At 49.8% G+C, this 25,798-nt stretch overlaps 1 protein-coding gene across 2 annotated transcripts in view; it reads left to right on the top strand.

Annotated features, from left to right (window-relative positions):
- Positions 1–489: 489 nt before the first annotated feature.
- RAB43 (RAB43, member RAS oncogene family) overlaps positions 490–25,798 on the top strand; it is a 32,831-nt gene continuing 7,522 nt past the window's right edge. Inside the window, exon 1 of one of the 2 annotated variants that reach the window (XM_040995288.1) lies at positions 490–921. In XM_040995288.1, coding sequence (XP_040851222.1) covers positions 732–921 — 190 coding nt within the window. In that variant the 5' untranslated portion in view covers positions 490–731. Of the gene's footprint in view, positions 936–25,798 lie in introns of both variants that reach the window. The other variant, XM_040995287.1, reaches the window with a different exon arrangement.

Raw genomic sequence — 25,798 nt, 5'->3', positions numbered from 1 at the left:
CTGCCCTGCCGCTCTGCTTGTAGATGGGAGAGCTGAGGTGACACTGCCCTCAAACACCCATTCTAGGTACAAGGACTGCAGACCCAGAGACGCCACCATGGCCTCGAGCTTACTGGTGATTTTGCATTTGGGAGGACAGAAGGTAGAAGGGCCTGGCAGCTGAGGCAGGGCAGGACCCGTGGTCTGGTCTTGCAGTGGACCGTGTTTTGGGAGCGGGACAAATTGGCTGTGGGGCGTGGCGTGATGTTGGGGGCGGAGCTGAAGGACGGAGCGTGAAGGGGCGGGGCCGAGGGCACAGTTGGCCGGGGGCGGGGCTAACTGGCTGAGCGGAGGGCGGAGCCGGGCTGCTGACGGCGGGCTCGGGGGCGGTTTAGGGGCGGGGTCTGGGCGTGGCCGGGGGCGGAGTCGGGCTGAGGAGACCCGGGAGGCAGTGCCGGGGGCGGGCCTGAGGGCTTGACTGGCCTGGCGGGGAGTTGAGGGCCGACCCGGGGCTCTGCCGAGGGCCAGACCGAGCGAGTCCGGGCGGAGCTGAGCCCGCGGGACTCCGGGTCGGGGCTCCGGGGCCGGGCGGGGCCGGCGGTCGGCGGCGCCGCTAGCTCAGGTGTCGAGGCTTCTGGCTCCACGTCGCCAGGAGGCCCTCGGGCTGGAGCTGAAGGCGCTCAGACCGCGGCTTGCGTGAGCCAGGCCGGCCCCAGCGTCCGGAGCTCCGGCCCTTTGGCTCCAGCGAGGCCATGGCCAGTCCGGGCCCGGGTCCGGGGGACCCGGACGAGCAGTACGATTTCCTGTTTAAGCTGGTGCTGGTGGGCGACGCGAGCGTGGGCAAGACGTGCGTGGTGCAGCGCTTCAAGACGGGCGCCTTCTCGGAGCGCCAGGGCAGCACCATCGGCGTCGACTTCACCATGAAGACGCTGGAGATCCAGGGCAAGCGGGTCAAGGTGGGAGGCCTGTGCGGGGGGCCCTGGAAGGTTGTCCCCCAGCAGGCGGGGCGAGGGCAGATGGGTCAGAGTTTCTTGCAGATCCCAGAATGTTGCTTCCCCCCCCCTCCATTCTTCTCGCCGGAGCAGGCCTGGGGCCTTGGGGTCTGGGCCGGGTTCAAGTACTCAGAGCGTCGGTTTGGAGGTGGGGTGAGAGAAGCAGGGGGTCCCGGGCTCCGGAGCTCAGACGCTGGTGGGATTTTGCCCCCAAAAATAACTTCTCCAGTGGAAAACAGCCTGTGAAACCTAGTTGTGAGGCAGGACAGGCGGGGCGCCATGGAGTGCGGGGGCCCGGGGTTTGTGGGTGGGTGACAGACGGACTTTTGACCTCTTTTAGTCAGAAAATTGCACCCCGGAGATTGGAGGAGATCGGGAAGTAGTCGCTTCTGGGACCCGAGGGCCACAAGTTTTTGTCAGAATTTCCGGCCAGGCCACGCCTCCCGGCCGTCTCTTTGTGGACCCAGGGGTGGTGGAACTTGACGAGCGGGGCCAGCCCTGGGTCCCCTCCCCCAGCTGGAGTTCGATAGAAACCGAAAACTTCAGATACCGGAAGATGGGGGAGAGGACCAAGCTTTGGCAATGGCTCCGGATAGAAACAGCAGGATGTGGTTGCCACAGTGTCCTGGCGGTGGCTTGATAAATAATGCGTGTGATGAATGAAATCAGAGTTTCCCAACCTAGGTACCAGTCCTCTCTAGCCGAGCAGGAGACCTGGACTGGGCAGAGCCTTGCTGTCTGGCAAGGAGGTTAGCTTTAGGGAAGCCCACGGGGCAGGATTCTGCTCTGCTCTGCCCTCCCCGCTGTTCTGTTCGGGACCACTCTGGATCTAGGGCTGGAGCAGCTCTGGGCAACATTTTCATGAAGTGGAGCCAGGAAGAAGGGGTCCCCGAGCCCTGCCCCTGCCGGGTGCTCTGCCTCTCTGGGTAGCTGTGGGCTTGGCCATTGTTTTCCTTTGGCCAGGTTACTTAGTTCTTTGTCTTTGTTGCTGTAAATTGGGATAATTTCTGGGTGTTGCCTCCCTCTTGCCCCAGTGTGGATTCAAAACTCAGTTAACAGACCGAATGAGCAGATGCCTCTAGACTTGATGTGACCACGGAAGCAGAAAACCCTTCCTGAAGGGTGCTTTTTCTCTTTTTTCTTTTTTTTTTTGGTTTGTTTTTGTTTCTTTAAAAAAAAAATCTAGGTTTCTGTGTATTTTGGTCACCATGGGATGGAAAATAGCAAGGTGCCACCGTTAGGCAGTGTTGAGTCACTTGGGACCACCTCTTTTGGAACAGGTGGCCCAGGGAAGGGCTGGCATGGGTGGAGTGTGTGCTTGGCCGGGTCTGTGCCCTGAGATGACGCCAGCAGCTGCAGGGAAAGTGAAGTGTGAAAACAGAAGCACAAAGAGCAGTGGTGACCTTTTGGCAAGCCGTGGGCCTGTGTCTGAGGGCTGGGGGTGGCCCTGTGCTGATGGGGGTTTGGGGGGAGGAGGGGGAGTCCTGTTTATCTGCTGAGATAACAGCCTGTGCCTTGCGGAGTGGAGCCCGGTGTGGACTGTGCACCCAAGCACAGGTTATGCAATGCAAAGCTGAGCCGTGTGTGGTTTCTTTTCCCGTGACCACCTCCGGGTTGTTCCTGGTAGGTGGTGGCCCTGGGTGCAGGAGAGTTCTGTGGGGAAGGCCGTCTCTCCAAGGCCAGCAGCCACCTTCTGTGAACCACCTGTTTGGCAGCTGTGCTCTTTGCCTGTTGGGGATGTCACTGCCTCCAGGGCACACAGCTGGCAAGTCTGTCCCTGCCTTCCCCCAGGTTGCTTCCACAGAGTTGTGGATTTTCCTCTAGGATCTGACTGCGGTGGGAAAGCCTTTGGCAATGATTTACCTCCTTATTTTGCAGTCTGACATGCCTGACGCCCCTCCCCCTGAGGAGGCTGGGAATGAAAACTGAGCGGGGGACATTGCCCTTCCAGTCAGGATTCCTGGGGTCTACTGACTCAGCGGGAACCAGTCTGTGTCCTCATTGTAAAGTAATTCTCAGAAGTCTCCCAGCAATGTGATTCTTTTTTAAAGTGGGATTTTTTTGAGGCTTCATGTACACATAGGAAGCTTTACCCGTTTTACCTGTTCAGGTAGTGATTTTCACAGATGTACACCCAGGTGTGACTTCCATCACAGTCAAGATGGAGACTTTTTCCATCAGCCCTGAAAGTTCCTTGTGTCCCCTTAGAGTCACTTCCCTCCTTTCACCACATCCCCTGGCAACCGCTCGTCTGTTTTCCATCTCTCAGTCTCAGCAGTATGGTTTTTAACTGGAACCTTGATGAAAGAATTGCTGGTCCAAACAGCATCCACTCTTCCCTCTGAATACTCTGTCCTTGTTTGTTAGAACTTGAAGAACCTTAGGGCACTCCCTGGGAGTGACCTGGGTCTTTCTGGTGGCTTAGAGGGGCTTTAACTAGCTTCCCAACCAGCTGAAAGGAGACTGTTGTATCTTGTGTGTTGAAGCTCCGTTATCAGATTATAGAGTTCTGTGGCCCCAAAAGAAAACATTTGAAAAATCACAGATCTAATTAAATTCCTTTATTGCTCTGATCATGTCCCATCACCACCCGTTACTCAGAGAGATGGGCCTGTAAGCCTGCCTGACTTCATCTCCCAACTTCCGTCCCTCCCACTTCACTCCTCAGCCTCATTTCTGCCTCAGGACATTTTAATTTAAAAACAAAACAAAACAAAACAAAAACATTTATTTGAAAGACAAGGAAATCAGTCATCTTCTGGATTGTTCTTCAAATGCCTATGTCAGTCAGCTGAGCCGGGCTGAAGCCATGTCCTGGAACCCAGTCCCATCTCCTGTGAGGATAGCAGGGACCCAGGTCCTTGAGCCATCACCTGTTGCCTCCCAGGGTGCACATTAGTAGGCAGCTGAAAAGGATAGCACAGATGGGACTCCAGCTTGGGGACTTTGATAGGATGCGGGCATCCTGAACAGTGTCACAACCTCTGTGTCAATGCCCACTGCATGCCTCAGGAACTTTGCATATGTACATTTGCCTATCGTATGTTACCCGGAGATCCCTGCACAATCGCTGGCTCATCATTCAGGTCCCAGTGTGAGTGCTGTCTCTTCAGAGACCTTGCCTCATCTCCCAGATCTTCCACCGCATCACTCTGGTGTTAAGTCATGGGACTTACTAAGCCTTGAACTTTCTGGTTGGCTTATCTCGCCCTCCCTAAAGATGCAGCTGTCCACATGGCCAGCATCAGACAGTTGTGTTCAGTATATGCTTGCTCATTGGCTCTTTTTAGTAGAAGGGAAAGCTGAGTCCAGATAAGTGAAGTAACCGGCCTACCCTGGGTCACTTACAAGTCAATGACAAAACAAGTGTTTGAATCCAGGGTCTGGTAGTCTGCTAAGCCTGGTGCTCACTGTTACACTTGACCTCAGTGCTGATTTTTTGCTCTGAAAATCAGTAAATCCTGGGTCTTTGGATCAATGAATCTAGTACAAATATAGTTGAGTCATTTGGTTATTGAGCAAAGCATGTACATTTGGACGTTACTAATACAGATTTTTAATAATATGGGTTGATGCTCTGGGAATTTCAAGGTACTTGTCAGTCAGTTAATCAGAACATTTATTAAAAAAAAAAAAAAAAAACTTTACTTGAAAGGTAGGGTTACAGAGAGCAGAGGTGGAAACTGGATCTTCTGTCCACTGGTTTACTCCCCTAACCACAACAATGAGTGGGGTTGGGCCATGCTGAAGTCAGGAGCCTCTGTTGCTTTCCCAGGCATACTAGCAGGGAGCTGGATTGGAAGTAGAGCAGCTAGGACTTGAACTGGTGCTCATAGGGGGTTCCAGTGTCCCAGGCGGTAGCTTTACTTGCTGTGCCGCAGTGCTGGTCAGAACATTGAGATAGCCTCGAAGAGGCCACCTATGTGGCCATGCCAGTGGCAAAGCTTTGGCTGTAGCAGCATCAGTCGATTCCTTTGGCTGTGGCTCTCAGCACCATCCCAGGGAAATGAGCTGCAGTGCTGCTGCTCTCCCAGACTGAGGAGTTTCCTGGGAAGGAGCCCTGGGTCAGGAAAGTCTGGATCTAGCTTCCCAACCTGCCGCAAGCTTAGGCATGTCATGTTCCCTTCTTGGAGTCTCAGTCTTCCTCATCCCTTAAATGGGACTAAAATCTTTGCTCTTCCTCATTCGTAGGTTGTAGGACTACTCTGGGCAGACCTGGAATAGTTTTAGATTTCCTTGACAAATTTTTGGAATAGGTAAACCATTCACATGATTCAGATTCCAAAATTTGAAAATCATAAAAAGGTGAAACAGGAAGAAAGCTACTTTCTGTTTTTGTCTCTTGAGCTACCCAGTTCTCTCTCAGAGGCAACCATCAGCATTACTCTTATTTATTCTGAAAGTGCTGTTGTAAATCAGGAGCAAGGGTCTCTAAGGCAGACGAGCTCAAGGCATTGTTTTATTGCTGTTGTTACTTCTGGGTGCGACAGATGATGCCTGAACTTGCTCCTTCCTCCCATTCTCCCCCTCCTCTCTGTCCCCCAGGAAATCTCAGCTGGTACTAAATCCTTAGAAACCTCTGACTGCTCCTCTGCTCACTCTTATCTGGGCCGACACAAAGGCCTGTTATGTAAACTCGTTTCTGCGCTGGGCCCACAGGCCTCACGTCCAGCACGGAGGTCAGCCTTGTAGAATTGTACCCCTTTATTCTGCTGGCTATCAGGCTGCCTGTCCCCTTGTTTGGGGATGCTGCCAGATCTGTTCCTCACAGAGGCTTTCTGTGCCCTTGGGCCTGGGCCTGCAGATCTGAGGACCTTTGGCCTTGGGTCTCAAGCCTCTTTGACCCTGCAAGCCACCTTTATTTACTTTTGTGGTTGCTCCTGGCATTCATGGTAGAGGGGTCAAGGTGTGGTAAAGGAATGGGTGTTTCTTGCTCATGTACTTGCCTTTTTTTTTTTCCTTTGAATATCATCAGTTTTACTTTTTCTGTTTTGATCAGAAATAGCAAAAGGACTGTTAGATAAGAGAGAAGTTCTAGGTCAGCCTGGTTGTCTGAAGAAATCTGTTCTTGAGGTCAGTGACAACCATCCTCATTGCAAAATAAGCCTTGCCTCCCGGGGTTTCCCGGGAGCCTGAAGGAGTGTATGGCAGGAAGAGGGCAGAAAGAGAGCCAATTCAGAACTGCACTGCCCCAGGTCTAAGTGTTGGCTCTGCCATGGATTACCTTGGGCCTATGCGTCCCTTCTCGTCTGTTTCACCTGCAAGGCCCCTGCCTTTGGGAGTCGGTGCAGCTTGGGGGAGTGGTCTTCCCTGTGTAACCACCTGAGGCTCGGGGAGTTGGGGAAGCTTGTGACCTCCAGTGCCTGGCTGACTGTGGGCAGGTCACTTCCTAATCCCTTACCCTGCAGTGAAGTGAAGCAGGTTATACCCCTGGAGGATTTTCTGGGGAGTCCAGGTTCCCAGTGCTGTGCAGCACTAAAGGGAGACTTGGGCAGTGACTCAACCCATGATAGCTTGGCACAAAGGCTCGGTGGTTAAATCCCTACCTTATGTGTGCCAGGATCCAATATGGGAACTGGTTCATGTCCCAGATGCTTCACTTCCCATGCAGCTTCTTGTTTATGGCCTAGGAAAGCAACAGAGGATGATCCAAGTCCTTGGGACCCCGCACCCATGTGGGAGAGCCAGGAGAGCCTGGATCCTGGCTTCTGATCGGCTCAGTTCCAGCCATTGCAGCCACTTGGGGAGTGAACGGAAGATCTTCATTACTCTCTCTCCTTCTCTTTGTAAATCTGCCTTTCTGATAAAAATAAATAAATCTTTAAAAAAGGGGGGGAGGGCCTGGTGTGGTAGCCTAGTGGCTAAAGTCCTCATCATACATGTGCTGGGATCCCATTTGTGCACTAGTTCTAACCTTGGCAGCCTTGCTTCCCATCCAGCTCTCTGCTTGTGGCCTGGGAAAGGAGTTGAGGACGGCTCAAAGCTTTGGGACCCTGCATCTGCGTGGGAAACCTGGAAGAGGCTCCTGGCTTCGGATCAGTGCAGCTCCGGCCATTGCGGTCACTTGGGGAGTGAATTAATGGACAGAAGATCTTCCTCTCTGTCTCTTCTCTCTGAATATCTGATTTTCCAATAAAAATAAAATAAATCTTTTTAAAAAAAAGATTTTAGGGAAGAATGGAGGAGGCCCTCAGCACCTGGCAGTTCCACACAGACATGCAATGCCCACATGACTTCCGCTCTCACTTCTTGAGTGGTTAAGCCCTGGGTGGCTTGGCCTCCTGCTGGCCTTTGTAGAGTGCCGAGCCTGTGGCTGGTCCTTGCTAAGACCTGATGCCGCCACTTCCCTTGGGAACTTTGAGCAGGAGGAGTTCTTCAGCAGTGAGAACAGCCCTCTCTCTTCCCGTTACTACCACTGCTCTCATGTGTTGAATCCTTCTATCCTTGCCAGCCCCCGTGGGAGACATCTCCATTTTAGATTTATTTATTTATATTTGAAAGGCAGATTTTATAGAGAGAGAAGACACAGGAAAAGATGGAGATTGGGAGAGAGAGCTTCCATCCACTGGTTCACTCCCAAATGGCTGGAATGGCCGAAGCTGAGCCACTCTGAAGCCAGGAGCTTCTTCTGGGTCTCACACATAAGGGCTAGGCATCCAAGGATTTGAGCCATCTTCCGCTGCCTTGCTATGCCACAGGCAAGGAGCTGGATAGGATGTGGAGCACCTGGGAATAACCTGGTGGCCATAGCAGATGCTGGTGCTGGCAGGCAGAGGATGAGCCTTTTGAGCCACTGTGCCAGCCCCCTGCATCTCCATTCTGTTTACAGAGAGCAAATGAAGGTCTGTACGTGATAAGGTTTGAACCGTATTCTAGCCTGTAGGCTCCTAATCCAAAGCTGTGTTTCTCTTTGCTATGCATCATGCTCTCTACCACTACCAGCAAGCAGACACACTGACAAACCAAGAAATGCAAAAGGTTGGGACCAATTTAAAATCTAGGCCATCATAAGGACTGACCATTTAGTAAGCATGGTTAAAATGCCCACATTCTAATTCGAGCACCAGGATTCGGTTCCTGGCTCTGACTCCTGACTTCTGCTTCCTGCTGTTATTAGACCCTACCCCAGAAGCAGGGGTGATGGTTCCAGTTCCTGCCACCTGCCTGAGAGAACTGGGTTGTACTCCCAGATCCCAGTTTCAGACCTGGCCCAACTCTACCCGTTACGGGCATTCAGAGAGTAAACCAGGCGGAGGGGAACTCTCCCTTTCTCTGTCTCCCTGCCACTCAGGTATGTGCGATTTTTTAGTACTATTCTCTTGCATTTTTCATTTTGATTAACAGTATATTAACATTCTAGTTCCAGGTGCTTATTAGACAAATATGCCTTATTAAATTAAGAGTAATTGGAGTAAGGGTTGGAAATGGCCGATGGGGATGACAGAAAAAGCCCATCTTCTAGACTGATCTACAAAATGCTGAAAAACTGTTTGTGTAGCAACAGAAAGCAACCAATTGCTGTTAGATAAAGGGCCTCTCTCTAACCTGCTTTCAGTTCCTGAATAAGGGCCATCTGTCATCAGTCGCCCTTATCTAGCTGCTGTTAAAATATGTTCTCTGCTCATCCTGGTTTTTACCTTGCGGAACTCCCAGTCTGGGCTGCGAAGAGGACAGTTTCGTGCTAGGTGAGTGGTGTGAGCGTCACTTCTGAGAGGTGTTCACCTGTGCTCGGGAGTGATGACAGTGGCACCATCCCAAACAGGGAGTGTGGCTGCAAAGTGCAAGTGGCTCCCAATTCATAACATGTGCTTGCGGGGGGCACATGTTTGATGGTATGAAAGCCATGTATACTCAGCAGGAACTACTTGGAATTTGGATTTCATCCCTGGCTAGCTCTATTGGATTCTGAGAAGCTCCCGTGACACAACCCAAGTCAGTCCTGGGATCGTAAGGGGTGATGGTGGATGCTGGACAGGCCGCTGTGTTGCTAAGCTCCAGTGGCTGCTAGGTCAGGTTCAGGCAGCGCGCTTTTGCCTTAACGATCTTTGCAAATTAAAATGGGTTTATCAGGACATGAATGAACCTTGTTGTAAGTTGAAGGACATTTGTAATGTGCCTTTTTGTTTTATTTAAGTAACAGTCTCCGGTTTAACTGTTAAGTGCATAAGTGCTGTCCCTTTTAAAGTTGTTTCCTTGAGAAGCTGTACCTGTAGTTCCCTGATACTTTTTCAGCCGCTACGCCGTGTTCTGAATCTTCTTCAAAAGCTACAGCTTTCTTTTCTCTTGGCAAGGCCGTCAGGGCTGGATCAGTGGAGCCTGGTCATTTGGCCTAGTACCTGGACACTGGTTAGGGATGCCAGCATACCATGTTGGAGTACCTGGCTTGCCTGCTTGGCACCAGCTGCTGGACACGAACTTTCTGCTAAGGCACACCCTTCGAGGCAACAGTGATAACTCAAGTAGTTGCATTCTTGAAACCAGCTGGGAGACCTGGAGTGAGTTCCTGGTTCCTGTTTTTGGCCCCGCTGGCCTGTGGGCATTTGAGGAGTGATTCAGTAGGTGGCAATGCTCTTGTGAGCCAAACTCACTCCCCAACTCGGCCTCTCACAGAAAAAAGCCAACAAACAAATGAGCAGGTATTTGGTGCTGTTGTTTAAGTAGCCCACATCCTGTATGGAGGTTTCTAGGATCTGGTCACAGCTCTGCATCTGATGCCAGGTTCCTGGAGGAACAGCCTTGGAGGCAGCAGGTGACAGCTCAGAGTTGGGCTCCTGCCACCTGTGCGGGACAACGGGATTGAATTCTGGGCTTTGGAGTTTAGCCTGGCTCTGGCCCTGGCGCTGCTACCATGGGCATTTGGGAAGTGAACGGCAGCTGGAAGATCTCTGTCTGTCTGTCTCTCTCCTCTGGCTTTCAAGTAAAGATAAAAACAGTAACAGTGAAAAGCAACCATCACAGGCCCAGTGTTACCAGTTCTTCAGTCTTAAGTAAGGCCTGACTATAAATTGACAATTCTGGTACGTCTTGGACTCTGAGGATTTGCCTAGAGGGGTCCTGGAGGACCACTGTGTTGTGTCCTGGGCTGTGACACTTCCTGAGGTGACTTCTTTTGAAGGGACAGAGTGCATTGTAATTTGACAGAGTTGCAGGTTTGGCTTCCAGCTGCCGGTGGGAGGGCCAGGGCCGTTGTCTCTCCCTGCATCTGTTTCCTCGTCTCTTAGGGGAGGAGGTTGGGCTCTGTGCGCTTTGGAACCTCTCCTGACCCCAGCAATCCCTCACTCTGTGAAACAAAAAATTGCTTGTGATTCCAAACCAGATAATGCCCAGGCCTATAATTTTTATTACCAAGGATTGTAAAAATGATGAATTGAGGATTGAAAGTGTGCTGTTTATAGTTTGCAATGAAAAACTTTTATTTTGTCAGGTTTGTCTTTTATTCTTGTCTTTTTAACTATGTCTGTGTACATAAATAGTGGATGACTTCCTGACCAAAAAATGGACCACAGTTGTCAGAATATACTTCACTTTTGTTAGTGCAGTTTGTTAACATTGCCCGTATTATACATAAGATAGAAAAAAGTCAAATTCCTGAAATATAAGAAAATTCTATGAAATGCACAGAAAAATCACCCTGAAAAAAATGATTTTGTTATTGAAATTGCAAGTACTGACTCTAAAGTTTTCTTCTGGTTGTTTTTTTCCAGCATAAGTCCTTGGCAGGTGTTGGCTTCCCACATACACCCCATGTGATGAGTGAGGCAGTCAGTGTTAGAAGAGTGGGATTCACAGTTGAGCAGGGGAGTGTGTCTCTGGACCCCCAGCTGGCTGCTGCTTTGAGCTGGAAGAGCGGGGCTCCAGGGTGGTACATGCCAGCGCAAAAGCTGGCCCTGCAAACAACCCCAAAGAACATGTGGAGTATGAGATAAAGAATGAGATCTCGGGCCTGGCGCGGTGGCCTAGTGGCTAACGTCCTCTCCTTGAACGCACCGGGATCCCATATGGGTGCGGGTTCTAATCCTGGCTGCCCCGCTTCCCATCCAGCTCCCTGCTTGTGGCCTGGAAAAGCAGTCGAGCATGGCCCAAAGCCTTGGGACCCTGCACTGGCGTGGGAGATCCAGAAGAAACTCCTGGCTGCTGGCTCCTGGCTTCGGATTGGCGCAGCTCCAGCTGTTGCAGCTGCTTGGGGAGTGAATCAACAGATGAAAGATTTTCCTTTCTGTCTCTCCCTCTCTCCGTATATCTCACTTTCTAATAAAAATTAAATAAATCTTTTTTTTTTATTGTCAAGATACATTTAACAATTTCTTTGGGAGTCCATCTTTGGGCTAGATTTCCTTTTTTATTTCTTTCTTTTTTTTAATTTTGCCAATCTTTACATAGTTAATTAGGGTAAAAAGGTTCAAGGGCTACAGGAAAGTGGGTAAGACTAGTATTTTTTCCATATTGTTTCCTTAAATAAAATAAATCTTAAAAAAAAAAAAATAAATGAGACCTCATGGGAACTCAGAGCATCCCCTGACATTGGGAAGGGTGATGATGGAGAGAAAGCCCATGGTTGTCCATTTGCTGTGTGTTTGAGGCCATGTGTGTACATCAAAAGGTGGGGTTCTGCTTCATCCAATTAACTTTCCTGACTTGCACTCTGCTAAGTTCCTAAAAAAAAAACCTGTTGAGATACATTCATATACCATAAAGTCCTTCAACTGAAAGCATATAGTTCAGTGTTTTTATATACTCAGGAATTGTGCAACCTCCTGCTAATGTGCTTGAGGTCTGGGCAGTCATGTGGGAAACCAGGATACGGAGTTCAAACCTGCCTTGAGCCTGGCCCAACGCTGGCCATTGTCATTTTAGGAGTGAACCAGCAGGTCCAAAAGAATCTCTCCTTTTCTTTCTGTGCCTCCACCTCTCAAGTAACTAACGAATTAGTAGGGGTTGTACAATTGTCATCATGATCACTTTTGCACTATTTTCATCAGCCCAAAAGAAACCTCCCTGAAAGTCACCGCTGTTTGTGCAAGCCTCGAGCAACTGCAGGCAGTGTTTTCTGTTGTTGTGTTGCTATGGTTGTGCCTGTGTCTATTTCAGACACTATATATAATGAGACTACACAGTATTGTAATGTTCTGCATCTAGCAATTGTTGAGTTTTTACATTTTTATTTATTTTTATTTGTAGGACAGATTTACAGAGAGAAGAAGAGACAGTTGTTTTCCATCTTCTGGTTTATTCCCCAAATGACCATAATGGCTGGAGCTGAACTGCTCTGAAACCAGGAGCCAGGAGCTTTTTCGGGGTCTCCTATGTGAGTGCAGGGATCCACAGACTTGGACCAACCTCCACTGCTTTCTCAGCCCATTAGTGAGAAACTGGATTGAAAGTGGGCCAGGTGGGACACAAACTGGTACCCATATAAGATGCCGGTGCTGCAGGCAGAGGATTAGGGTGCTGTGCCACTGCACCAAATCCCAGGTCTGGATTTTTTCTTTTTTAAGGTTCAGTTATTTGCAAGGTAGAGTTAGAAAGAGACAGAGAGGGGGTATCTTCCATTCATTTGTTTACTCCCCAAGTGGCCACAATGCCTGAGACTGGGCCAGTCTGAAACTAAGAACTAGGAGCTTAATTCGAGTCAGCCACCTTGGTGTAGGGGCCCAAACACTTGACCATCATTCACTGCTTTCCCAGGCACGTTAGCAAGGAGCTGGATGGGAAGCGGAGCAGCTGGGACTTAAACCTGCGCCCATTCGGGATGCCAGCTTTGCAGATGGCACCTAAACCCATGATGCCAGAATGCTGGACACACATCTACTTCTTTTCGTTAAGTGTTATGTTTTTCTTTTTTTATTGGAAAAGCGGATATACAGAGAGGAAGATCCTCCATCCGATGATTCACTCCCCAAGTGAGCGCAACGGCCAACACTATGCCGATCTGAAGCCAGGAGCCTCTTCCGGGTCTCCCACGCAGGTGCAGGGTCCCAAAGCTTTGGGCCGTCCTCGACTGCCCTCCCAGGCCACAGGCAGGGAGCTGGAAGGGAGCTGGAAGGGAAGCGGGGCTGCCGGGATTAGAACCAGCTCCCATATGGGATCCTGGGTGTGCCAGGTGAGGACCCTAACCACTGCGCCACCGCACCGGGCCCCAAGTGTTATGTTTTTCAAGGCCCAAGTTTCTTTTCATCCCCTTACTTGCCTTATTTTGTTCTTTCTAGTCCTTAGTACTTCCCCCAAATCCTGTTGACATACACGTGTGTAATCAAGTTGAACGTTCCTGAGGGTTTTAAAGCGCTAGGAAATTGTCTTGTATGTCTTTCATTAACTCCTTTTTGCCCTTCTCTCTGCCTTTCCTGCAGGGAACTCGACAGGACATGGACTGGAAGCAGGGATTTGTCCTAACTTTCATCCAGTTCCTGGCTTGTGCACTGTGTTCCAGGCATTCCCAGGCTCTGCCTTCTAGCTTTCTGATTTGCTCTACAACTGTATCTAATGTGATACACATTTCTTGATACCCTAGATTGCCAGTTCTTTTTGTTTCTGTAATGTACCCAATATGAGGATATTGTTAGTATTTTTATTTTGTTCTTCCCAGCTTTGTGTTATACAGCATTCCAAAGTACAGAAAAGTTGCAGAAATAGTAAAGTGAACCCATGTATATCCTCTACCTGTATCCATTTTTTGCCCACATTTTGCTGTATTTGCTTTATCTGTGTACAGTTTGTGATCTTTTTGTTTTTTTGCTTTGTTTTATTTAATTTTTTTTTTAGTTATTCTTTAATGTGATCTTTTATTAACTTAAAAGTTACAGATCTGGGCCTGGTGTGGTAGCCTAGTGACTGAGTTCCTCTCACCTTGCATGTGCCGGGATCCCATATGGGTACCGGTTCGTGTCCCAGCTGCTCCACTTCCTGTCCAACTCTCTGTGGCCTGGGAAAGCAGTTGAGGACAGCGCAAAGACTTGAGACCCTGCACCCATGTGGGAGACTTGGAAGAAGTTCCTGGCTCCTGGCTTCACTCAGCTCATCTTAGGCCGTTGCTGCCACTTAGGGAGTGAACCAATAGCTAGAAAATCTTTCTCTGACTCTCCTTCTTTCTGTAAATCTGGCTTTTCAATAAAAATAAAGTTTCAGATCTAATGCTATCTCCCTGAATATATCAAAAGGTAGATTTTAGGAATATAGATATAAAAATAAACAGTATCCTTATCACAATTAAGGAAATTAATATTTTCATAATAGCATCTATTGTCTGTTGCATTGTAAAGTTTGTGCGGCTGTCCCCCACATGCTTTTCACAGTGTCTTTCCCTGACCAGACTTCGGGTTAGTCAGAGCTTTGCATTTCCCTGTTTCATGTTACTGCTTTTCCTGTAGTGAACAACACAGTACTGGGACTGGTGCCATGGCTCAATAGGCCTTCACCTTCAAGTGCTGGCATCCCATGTGGGTGCTGGTTTTTGTCTTGGCTGCTCCACTTCACATCCAGCCCCAGGCTTGTGGCTTGGGAAAGCAGTGGAGAAGGCCCAGCGCATTGGGACCCTGCACCTGTGTGGGAGACCCAGAAGAAGCTCCTGGCTTCTTTGGATCAGCTCAACTCCAGGTGTTGCGGCCATTTGGGGAATGAACCCGCAGATGGAAGATCTTTCTATATCTCCCCTTCTCTTTGTAAATCTGCCTTTCTAAAAAAAATTAATTAATCCTTAAAAAAAAAAGTGGAAGTTCTTTGCCAATTAGGCAAAGTAGTATTAAAATATATACCTCTTTTTTTTTTTTTAAAGAAAAGAATAACACAATAGCACAGATGGGGTAATTGAAGAAAAGAGGTTTTGATGGCCTTCTTGCTGGCAGGGCTCCAGAGCAGCAGCACAGGACATCATGTGGTGAGAGACCTTGCCAAACTGGCCTTGATAGCTGAGCCACTCTCAATTAACCCATTAATCCATTAATCCAGGAGTGGGTTAATCCATTCATGAGGCCAGAACCCTGAGCATCTCTTAAAAGTCCCATCTGGTCCTGCTTTTTAATATCTCATAATGGGGATTAAATTTCAACATGAGTTTTGAGGGAAACAGTCTAAATACAAAACATGGCAGTGAACCTCTTCAGCCTTTGACAAATTATTTTTTATTTATTTTTATAAAAGATTTTATTTTATTTTTATTGGAGAGGAAGATCTTTCATCCAATGATTCACTCCCCAAGCGGCTGCAGCAGCTGGAGCTGTGCTGATCCTAAACCAGGGTCCCAGAGCTTCTTCTGTGTCTCCCATGTGGGTGCAAGGTTCCAAGGCTCTGGGCCATCCGTTACTGCCTTCCCAGGCCATGAGTAGGGAGCTGGATGGGAAGCATGGCGGCTGGGATTAGAACTGGCACCCAGATAGGATCCCAGTGCATGCAAAGCTTTAGCCACTAGGGCACAGTGCCACACCCGACAAATGTTATTTATTTATTTTCAACATGAATTGGAAAGACGGAGAGAGAGATTTGTTTGTTGGCCCATTCTCCACATAATTGCAGCAGCCAGGCCAACTAAAGCTTGGAGTTCCATCCAGGTGCCCTAAGTGGGAGTCAGATTCCCCAGGGTGTGCACTGAAAAGAAACTGCTGGGCCTTGAATCTGGAGGTCCCAAGTGGCATCTAACCCACTATGACAGACACCCATCCTGTGGCTTTTCATCAATTTAAAAATATTTCTCTGGGCAATTTTGTTTAAAGATTTTGATTTTCCTGTTTTTGAAGAGTCACTTCAGGTCTTAGGGTTTCCTTTTTAAAGATTTCTTTTATTTTTATTGAAAAGCTAGATACACAGAGAAGAGAGACAGAGGAAGATCTTCTGTCCGATGATTCACTTCCCAAGTGACCACAATGGCTGGAACTGAGTTGATCCGAAGGCAGTAGCTAGGAGCTTCATCCGGGTCTTCCATGCCGGTGCATGGTCCCAAGGCTTTGGGCTACCCTCAACTGCTTTCCCAGGGCACAAGCAGGGAGCTGGATGGGAAGTGGAGCTGCCAGGATTAGAACTGGCGCCCATATGGGATCCCTGCATGTTCCAGGTGATGACTTTAGCCACTAGGCCACTGCGCTTAGCCCCCTTTTCCTGTCTTTTTCCTGGTTCCTCCATCCCTTGTATTTCCTGAAGGCAGGAAGTTAAGTTCAGCGGCTCCAGGAGTTTCTGTGGGTGAGTTGTGCCACGGAGAACATGTCTTACATGGCATGGGGGTTCATCATGTCAGCTGGCTGTGGCATCACGGTCCCCTCCAGTGTGAGCACATGGACAGTGGTGCTCAGTGGGTTTCTGTTTGTTTCGTCTTTGACTTTGTTTCTTGAGGTGTGGTTTAAGAATCATGACCTTGAGCTGGCATTTTCTGTCTGGATCAGAGGCGAGTTGTAAAGGGATGAGGAGGTAATGACACTTGAAATCCAGGAAGAATTTTGTGGAGTTTGATGATGGTTGTGAACAAGAAGTTACCCACCCCATGCCGATGCCCTGAGTGTAAACCACACCCTGGGGAGACTGTTCGTTCACAGGTTCACAGGTTGTTCTTTCATTAAACAAGACCCTGCTCTCCCCAGGCACTGTCCGAGGCCTCGGAGCATACGAGTGAAGTGGTCTCTGTTCAGGGTTCACCTTGGCTGGACAAAGAGATGCGTAAGCAAATACCCAGCGTGCACTGCCATTAATACTGTTGCTATAGTGACCGGATTTCTGTACCAAGCACTGAACTAGATGGTCCCATGATTATTATGGCTGCTGTAGGTCAGAATATCGACAATTAGGACTTTTCTTACAAAACATGGACCCAAGAAACAAACAAACAAACAAACAAAGCAGGGACCCACAGTTGCATGGCTGTCATGGAGACGTGTTCTAGGTACTCCAAGAGCCTGGGGGAGCAGCAGCCTGTCCTTCCCAGGGTCCCAGTGATTCGAGGGTCAGCAAGTGCCTGAAAGAGAAGTGAGAGAAGGGCAGAGGAGAGCGGAAAGGGCTTCTGCTACCATAGTTGTGTATACACAAGAAAACTGTGGAAGTATGAGTGTGTATTTTCCCGAGTGTGTGTAGCTGTGGAATGGGGGCAGACAGAACCATGGAAAGCACCAGGGCCTGCCTGATCCTGCTAAGCAGGAATGTTGCCTGTGTCTCAAGCTGTGTGCTCAGCCATGCCTGCTAGCTCCATTATAGGCTGTCTGCTAGAGTTCTGAGAGTTGCTGTGACCCTCATGTGACCTGGAGGACATGGCTGAGGCAGGCTGAAGCCCACCTGAGGCTCCTAACATTGGTCGTTCTCCCAGTGGGGCACAGGAGGAATGGTGTGGGTTCAGTTGGGAACATAGGGCATCTGAGTCCTCTGATAACCAGCTTGGCCCTCACTGCAGAGGAGCTTTGGAATAAGAACTCTTGAGGTTAAGAGAGCCACGTGGAGGCTGTGAAGGTCAAGGGAGCCAAACTTGGAGCTGTGACATTGCCTGCTGCAGACCTTCCCTGATGGGCGTGGCCACTCCTGAGAGCTTGCAGTCACCTGCAGGCCACCACACTGCCTTCCCTAGATTTGGCTGGATTGAGTTGTAGGACTCCCATGCTCCCCTGAGGCCAAAAGACTCACGTGAGCATAATTTGAATGGCAACAAAGCAGGGGCCCAGCAGTGGTACCTTGGTTCCCAGGTGGATGGCCTTGGATAATTCTAGGTTCCTTGGAATAAAGAGGAATGTTGCTTTGTGAGCAAGTAAGACTCCATCAGAAGCTAGAGTCATTCCTTTCCTTAACTGTCTTTTTGCCATGAAAATTGTTTAGGGGGTGCCCAGCATGGTTGCTTAGAAGCTAAAGTCCTCATCTTGCACACACCAGGATCCAGTATGGGCGCCAGTGTGTGTCCTGGCAATCCCGCTTCCCATCCAGCTCCCTGCTTGTGGCCTGGGAAAGCAGTCGAGGACGGCCCAAAGCCTTGGAACCCTGTACCCACATGGGAGACTTGGAAGAAACTCCTGGCTCCTGGCTTGAGATCTGATTAGCTCTAGCTGTTGTGGTCATTTGGGAAGTGAAGCAAGGGATGGGAGACTTTTCTCTGTTTCTCTTTCTCTCCAGATCTGATCTACCTTTCCAATAAAAATAAATCTTGAAAAAAAAATAATGTCCAGGAAATGGTTTGTTTCCTATAGGAAATGGAAGGCAGTGATGAAATTTATTGGGAAAAAAACCGTAATGTGCTTGTAGAAAAGATACATATATGCTGCAGGGGCAGGGTTTTCACACTGGACCTGTATTTGCTGCCACTCCTTTCTTGCCATCCCTCAGATGTCGACAGTAAAGAGACTGCCCGCTTAGGCTGGCGTGGCGTGAAGTGGCCCAGGAAGTGGGAACACTAGCACACCATACACCTGGTACCACTCCCTCTTCCCTGCTGACAGGGGCCTCTGCCCTGAGCTCCTGGTGGCCTTGTGACGAGAGCCAGGTTGCTGTCCTTCGCTGACAGATGGTAGGAAACTGAGCAGGAAGCCAACCCTACATCCCACAGCTGGTGGACTGGAACAGGAGCCCAGCCCCCCGGTTCATCTTTGGCTGCAGGTCGCTGTGGAGCTTATCCAAGAGAACCACGTTGTAAATAGGGAACAAAAAAATCCTTCAGCAACTGTGTTTAGGGACTGGGAGGAATCCGGGCACAGGAGTCTGTCCCAAGCACTCCCTGTCCCTCTGACACTGGACCGCAGCCTGTGACGCTGGGCTGTACTCCTCCTCCTCATCCTCGCTTGATCTCCGTCTGGCCGCCCGACTGCCCATGTGATGATGGTGTGTGACTTTGCCCAGGTAACGCACTGGAGGCTTGACAGCATCTGACTGCCATCCTGAACAGTGATCCTGTTGATCGACCCATGGCTTGTTTGCCAGCTGTGAGCCAACCTCTTCCCAGGAGAATCGAGGCATGGCCAAAGGGACAACGGGAGTGGAAGCTGGCCAGAGGCGTGACCTGCAAACTCCACCTCCCGATTTGACATAGCACATCCCAAGGCACGATGAAAAATAGCTCAGGAACTTGTATTTGGGTCAGTCTGACCAGTTTTTAAGAGTTTGTCCTAAGAGTTAGACCTTCCAAGGTCCTTTTCTAGTATAGGGGAAAAAAAACAACCAAGGAACTTTCCAGTGCTTGCTCTTTTATTCAGGAGAAAGGCGGTTGAAATACATTCTTCTTCTGTCTCTGCTGGGCGGGACCTCGTTGGGCACATGGATCTTGGCACTGAGCCTCCTGTGGTGTTTTTAACTTAATAAGCTGGAGTGGTTTCCCAGTGGGGCCTATGAACTCACTTAATGGAACACTGACCACGAATCCCTGGAAAGCAGCCTTCAGTCCCATTGCCCTGGCCTGATAACCATGACCTGCCTTCACAAGATTCTTGATTTTCTGAGGACCACTGTGTGCTGGGCGCCATGCTAGTCACTGGTGGGACAGAGTAAGAAGAGGCTTGGGATATGTTCATCCCATGTCAGGGTGCTGGTTCAAATCCTGGCTATTTTGCTTCCAGCACAGCTTCCTGCTAGGCCCCTGGGAAGGCAGCAGACGGTGGCTCAAATACCTGGCTCCCTGTCACCCAAGTAGAGGATGGTGCGCCTGCCTTTGGCCTGGCCCAGCCCTAGCTGATGCAGGGCTTTGGGGAGTGAGCCTGTGAATGGAAGACACTCTCACTAAGATGTATATATATGTATCTATCTTAAAGGATCTGTTCTCCACCACAGTAGGCAGGCTTAGAAGCCTAGAGTGCTGGCAGCCCTAGGCCAGTTAGCTCATTTTGTTTGGCCACCAGAACTGCTTTTCAGGTTTTTTCTGGGGGTTTGCTGAGGGCAGCGGTTCCTTGTCTGATTGTCTCCGGGCCACCAGTCCTGTCATCTGGCTGCACTTTATATTTCCTGCTTAACCCCCCAAGACATCTTCTTGAGGGACATTTGGCTCGAACATGTAACATACTCTCTGATGTGTGATGTTGCTGAGGCAGGATTAAAGGGCTGTGGGAACAGGAAGAAAAATCTCCTTTATTCTGTTTCGGGTAGTAATAGGGCCTGTGGTACCAGGGAAAGCTGTAGTGACATGGCAACTGGGACCTGAGTCTATGTGGAGGAGGGGGTGCTGATGGAATGTGAACACCCATTGGGAGTGTAGGGGTGCGTGGGCACAAGCTGGGAGCTCTTAGGTGTGAAGCCCAGAGAAGAAACCTCAGCCATCACCCGCGACAGCACCTCCAAGATAGAGGCCACGACCGGGGCCTGAGTGTATCACCAAGACAAAAGAAGGACCTGAAACTAAGACTGCAGGGCACTGCCTCGCAGACCCCACTCCACACACCTGCTGGAGACTTCTCTGACTGAGGCAGAGGAGGGCATTGCCCCTTTCTGAGCAGACACGCTGTGGGAACCCACTCCGTCTTAGCTGGTCCTCAGCCGTGTCTCTCGGCCAAGCACATCTTCCAGGCATCACTCCGGCTAGCAGCAGCCCAGAGAACGCCCGCCCCCCTCGTGGCTGGCTACGGGACTAGACAGCTGGCTGGGAACCGTTGAAAAGCTGTGATGTGCCAGGTGGGAAAGGCGCAGCACCAGGCTCCTACTGCTGGTCTGGTGAGCACAGCCAGCAACCTCGGGTGTGGGTTGGAAGGCAGGGATGAGGCAGGAGTTTCACCTTGGCAGATGTTTCCTGCTGTAGCTTATGGCCAGTTATGTACTTTGGGCTACGCACAACTCCCTTTACCTTCACAGTACACAAATTAGCCAACAGTTGTCTGGGGCCTAGAGTCCAAGTGAACAGATGGAGACCAGGTGGGAGCAGGCCCGTGTTTCTTTCTCCAACTCAGGTTGTGTACCTTGTAGGGGCCAGGCTCTGTGTCAGGTGCTGCCATGCAGTGAGCAGGACCCCAGCCCGGTGCAGCCCCAGCTCTCACAGAGTCCACCAGGGAGAGACAGCCAGCACAAACAAGGAGTGTGTGTTTTGCAGGGTTGGGGGGCAGAAGGGGGATGGTGTCAGGCTGACAGAGAAGAGATGGGGCTGGGTGTGGGATCTGGCTGCACTTTGCAAGAGTGGTCAGGCAAGGCCCCTCAGAGAAGGTGAAGAGTGAGTGTGGACGGGCACAGACTGGGAAATCAGTCAGGTGACTGTGTGAGAGGATACTTGGCTGTGGGTGGGGAGTGGGCATCAAGGTTAAGAGCAGGTAACAGCAAGGAAGCAGGTGTGGTGCAGTGAGATGTGACAGCAGGGAAGCCAGCTCGTGTGGGTCCCATGGGCCCAGATGCTGTGGACTCAGGTTGCCTGAGGTGTGGGAGTGGAGCATGATGATATGTTCACCCCATTTTAGGAAGCTGCATGTCACCTGCTGAGTGACTGTCCCCTCAGGCACCAGAGGAAGAACATGGGCAGGCTTGAGGCTGTTCTTGTTGATGGAAGGCTGGAGGAGGCTGCAGCAAGGGCGGACACAGGCCCCAGGCTGGGCTGGAATCCAGGGCTCTGTGATCAGATGCCTCGGCCGTGGCTAGCCTCACCATCTCCTCTGTGGCACCTGACCCTGACCTCTGCCTGCACGTTGCCGTGAGGACCATGGTCCGTGCAGTCTCCCAGAGAATCTCAGAGCTGGGGCTTCTCAGCTTCGGAGCCTGTCATTTCCAGGGGATGTTCAGGATGGTTCTTGGTTATTGTGTCTGGTCGGTGCACCTGTTTCCCAGGCAGGTGAGGTGGCCTAAGAGACTCATTACACTTTTCACCCCATCCCCGGGGTGCTGCCTCACAGGCCTGCGAGGGCTGAGGGACTTCTGAGCCTTGAAGAACTGGGACCTTTCCTGGCTGACTTCCTGCTGCTTTTGGAACACAGAGCTGTTCTAGGCAGAGTGAGTGGGCCTCCTGCTATACTAAGCCACCTTTGAGATCCTATATATTTTTTACTCATTTGAAAGGCAGAAAAAAAGTAAAGGAAGGGGTGGAGAGAGAGCTTCCATCTGCTGGTTCACTCCCCAAATGGCTGTGATATTTGGGGCTGGGTTAGGCCGGGGCCAACAGTCAAGAACTCCATTGTGGATGGGCAGGGATCCTAAATACTTGAGCCATCTTCTGCTGCTCCTTCCCAGGCAGAGACAAATCTTCCCTCTGAAACAGAATGCTTAGGTGGGTGACTTAACTGGCTATGCTACAGTGCTGGCCTCCAGAGTGACATTTTGAAGACAGAAGCGAGAACACATTTTTTGCTAGCCTGGGCTGTACTTGGAAAATTGAGCCAGAGCAAGGGTGGCCATGCTGGGTGTTTGGAAACTGGGGAGAGTTGGGGAGGAGAGGTGAAAAGCCCAACAAGACTGTATCTTACAGTTAGCTGTGGTCTTGACCCTGGCCAGACTTCTGAGGAATATGGAGAATATATCCCACAGTCACCCTCAAGAGGTGGGGGTGCCCTCCTCCACCCCCACCCCATTGGTTCTGGGGTGATCCCAGGGTGGTAAGCCCCTCTCGGTTCTGGATCATAGCGGCATGAGTGCATGGTGGGTGCTAGTGGGTCTCTCTGGGTGGCTTGGGGATGCTCCAAGCAGAAGCAAGGCCCGCATGGTGCGGGCAGCACTGGCAGGGAGCCACGTGGGTGTGACACCCGCTGAAGGACAGAGTGAATTGGTAGATAACATGGGTGGGATGGGAGGTGCCTGGCCTCACAGTCTCTAGTGACTTTGCATTGCAGTCAAAGTAAAACCCATAGTGGAATGTGGCCTGCAAGATGCTGCAACGCTGCGTCCCAGCCTCTCTCTGGCCCTCTCCTTCCACCTTTCCGCTGCCCTGCCGTCTGGCCGCCTGTTCCCTCTCTCATATGTTTGCTTGCCACTGGGCCTTAGCACACCGGTCCTTCTGCCTGAATGATGTCCTGATCGGGACCTCGCCATTCAGTCCTCAGCTCGAACGTCCCCTCCCTTGAGCATCCCAGGTCCAGGAGGCTGGCCACGTTTCAGAGTACTCCTTAGCAAGCGTTTGCACTTTTTGCTTCCCCCTGAACACAAAGGGAGCTAGGGTGTGGCAGAAGCTCAGTATAAGTTGAATTGGAAAAAAAAAAAAAAAGAAAAAGAAACTCGTGCATCCAGCTTCATGTGTTTTTTGTATTTATAAAAAGCCTAGTCACAGAATCCCGAGCTCGGTGAGCGTCAGACAGCTTCAGCGCTGGTGGGGCTGACCCCACCTGCTCTCTCCCCTCCTTCCTCTGCTAGGAGAGCGGCATTTGCACACTTCAGCCTCCCCCAGGTAACTCCTCCATGACTCCCACATTGCACCGTGGGCTGACCCTAAACTCTAGTTATTTTTGTCAGTTTTAGATTTAGTTTTCATTTTAATCAACCTCAGACTTGTTTATGGTTCAGAGAGTCACTGGGTTCCACTAGATTTGTTACAAATAGGTCTCATGACACTCCCCGCCCTCGCCCTGCGGGAGCAGCCAGTTCTAACTTTTTATTGGAAAGAATTTTCCTGTTTCTTTGCTCTGCTTGCCTGTCCCCACCTCCGGCTGCAGGCAGAGTCTGTGGACTTCTCAGCTGCGCCCACCTCCTCGCACATGTACACTCTCTGATCTCCCCGTTGAGTCTGTGGTAACATTCTAGTAACAATAATTTTTTTGTGTGTGTGGTTAGAATGCTATTCTGTGAGCGTTGAAATCTATTAAGACTTCATTTTTTTATGACCCCCAATTCATGGTTTGTCTTGGAGAGCACCCCACTGCAAATAAAGTGCTTTTGATTTTATTTTTAAATTTTTAACATTCACATAGTTGAGAGGGATACATGCCCATGTGTGGCAAGGGCCGGGGGGTCAAGGTCGGGGGAAGATGGACAGGACAAATGCTTCGATACTTTCCCTCCACAGCAGAAGGGGAGGAGGCCAGTCCTTGATGTCAGACTACATCAGCTCCTTGACGATGCCTTGGAAAAATGAGCTCTCCTGTAGTGTTGCTGTAATGTTCTAGAAATATCTATTTTGTTTAGATATTTTTATCGGAACTGCTTTTCTTATCTGCTTGTTCTATCAAGTTACTGAAATATACATATATGTATATGTACATATTTGCACTATAATTGTGAATTTGTTTATTTCTTCTTTTAGTTATATCAGTTTTGATTTTCTACAATGTAAAGCTGTTATTTTGGTACATTCATGTTTCAGAGTTAGATCTTTCTGATAAATTGCCTCATCATTATGGAATTGGTTTTAATTTCTTGAAATTCTTCTTGGGAAATCGCTTTAAACATTACTATGACATTTTAATGTAAATTTTAAAAATTACTTCATCTTATTTATTTGAGAGGCAAAGGGACAGAGTGAACAAGCCGGGCCTGTTTCTTTTCTTTTTCTTTCTTTCTTTTTTTTTTTTTTTTTTTTTTGTTGTTATTTTAAAATTTCTTTTGAGGGCCCAGTGCAATAGCCTAGTGGCTAAAGTCCTCACCTTGAATGTACCAGGATCCCATGTGGGTGCCAGTTTATATTCCAGTGGTCCTGCTTCCCAACCAGCTCCCTATCTGTGGCCTGCGAATGTAGCTGAGGATGGCCCAAAGGGTTGGGACTCTGCACACGTGTGGCAGACCTGGAAGAGGCTCCTGGCTCCTGGCTTCAGATCAGTGTCGTTGCGGACACTGGGGGAGTGAATCAGCAGACAGAAGATCTTCCTCTCTGTAAATCTGACTTTCCAATGAAAATAAATAAATAAATATTTTTTAAAAAAAGATTTATTTTTTATTATGTTTTTATTGGAAAGGCGGATATACAGAGAGGAGAGGCAGAGAGGAAGATCTTCCGCCCGATGATTCACTCCCCAAGTGAGCACAATGGCCGATGCTATGCCGATCCGAAGCTGGGAGCCTCTTCCGGGTCTCCCACGCGGGTGCAGGGTCCCAAAGCTTTGGGCCGTCCTCGACTGCTTTCCCAGGCCACAGGCAGGGAGCTGGAAGGGAAGCGGGGCTGCCGGGATTAGAACCGGCGCCCATATGGGATCCCGGGCGTGCAAGGCGAGGACTTAACCACTTGCGCCACCGCGCTGGGCCCTCTTATTTCACCTTTTTAAAAAATATTTAAAAAATTTTAATTTTACATTAGTATTTAACAGGTTAGATCAATCATTTTTAAAGATTTATTTATTTTTATTGGAAAGGGAGATATATAGAGAGAAGATTCAGAGAGGAAGATCTTCTGTCTGCTGGTTCACTCCCCAAGTGACAAAATGACCAGAGCTAAGCTGATCCGAAGCCAGGAGCTTCTTCCGGGTCTTCCATGCGAGTGCAGGGTCCTAAAGCTGTGGGCTGTGCTCAACTGCCCTCTCTGGCTACAGGCAGGGAGCTGGACGGGAAGCGAGGCCACCAGAACCAGAACCAGCGCCCACATGGGATCCCAGCGCATCCAAGGCGAGGACTTTAACCACTACTCTTATCTTGCAGGGGCCTGTTTCTCTGTTTTGTAAGGACCTGTAAGCAGCTCTCCTCAGCTCCCCTCCAGGGCTCCTGTCAGAGTGTAGCTTCAGGCTGTGTTAGAGCAGGTCTTACTGGAGGGCCGGCCTTATCCTAGCATGGGCCTCCCGCACAGGTATCCTTGCTAATGTCCCAGGTCCATACATGGGCTGCTAAAGAGGTCCACTCACTACAGAGGCCACTTCACTGTGTCTGCCTTGGAACTTAAGTGTCCACCAGCACTGCACAACCTCTTTCCAGGTGTGTCTTCAATGCTGAAGCAGTTACACTTTGGCAGGATTCTTGGTGGTCCCTAGAAATAGTTTTAAGACATTTGATTAAAAATTTAATGCCGGGGCCAGTGCGGGAGTGTAGCAAGTTAGTCTTTGCCCAAGGCACCACATCCCATATAGGCA

The sequence above is a fragment of the Ochotona curzoniae genome, unplaced genomic scaffold (assembly GCF_017591425.1).
Source record: "Ochotona curzoniae isolate NIBS_2020 unplaced genomic scaffold, NIBS_Ocur_1.0 contig_908, whole genome shotgun sequence".
Lineage (NCBI taxonomy): Eukaryota > Metazoa > Chordata > Mammalia > Lagomorpha > Ochotonidae > Ochotona > Ochotona curzoniae.
The sequence above is the reverse complement of the archived record's forward strand: the minus strand, read 5'-3'. Positions and strand labels throughout refer to the sequence as shown.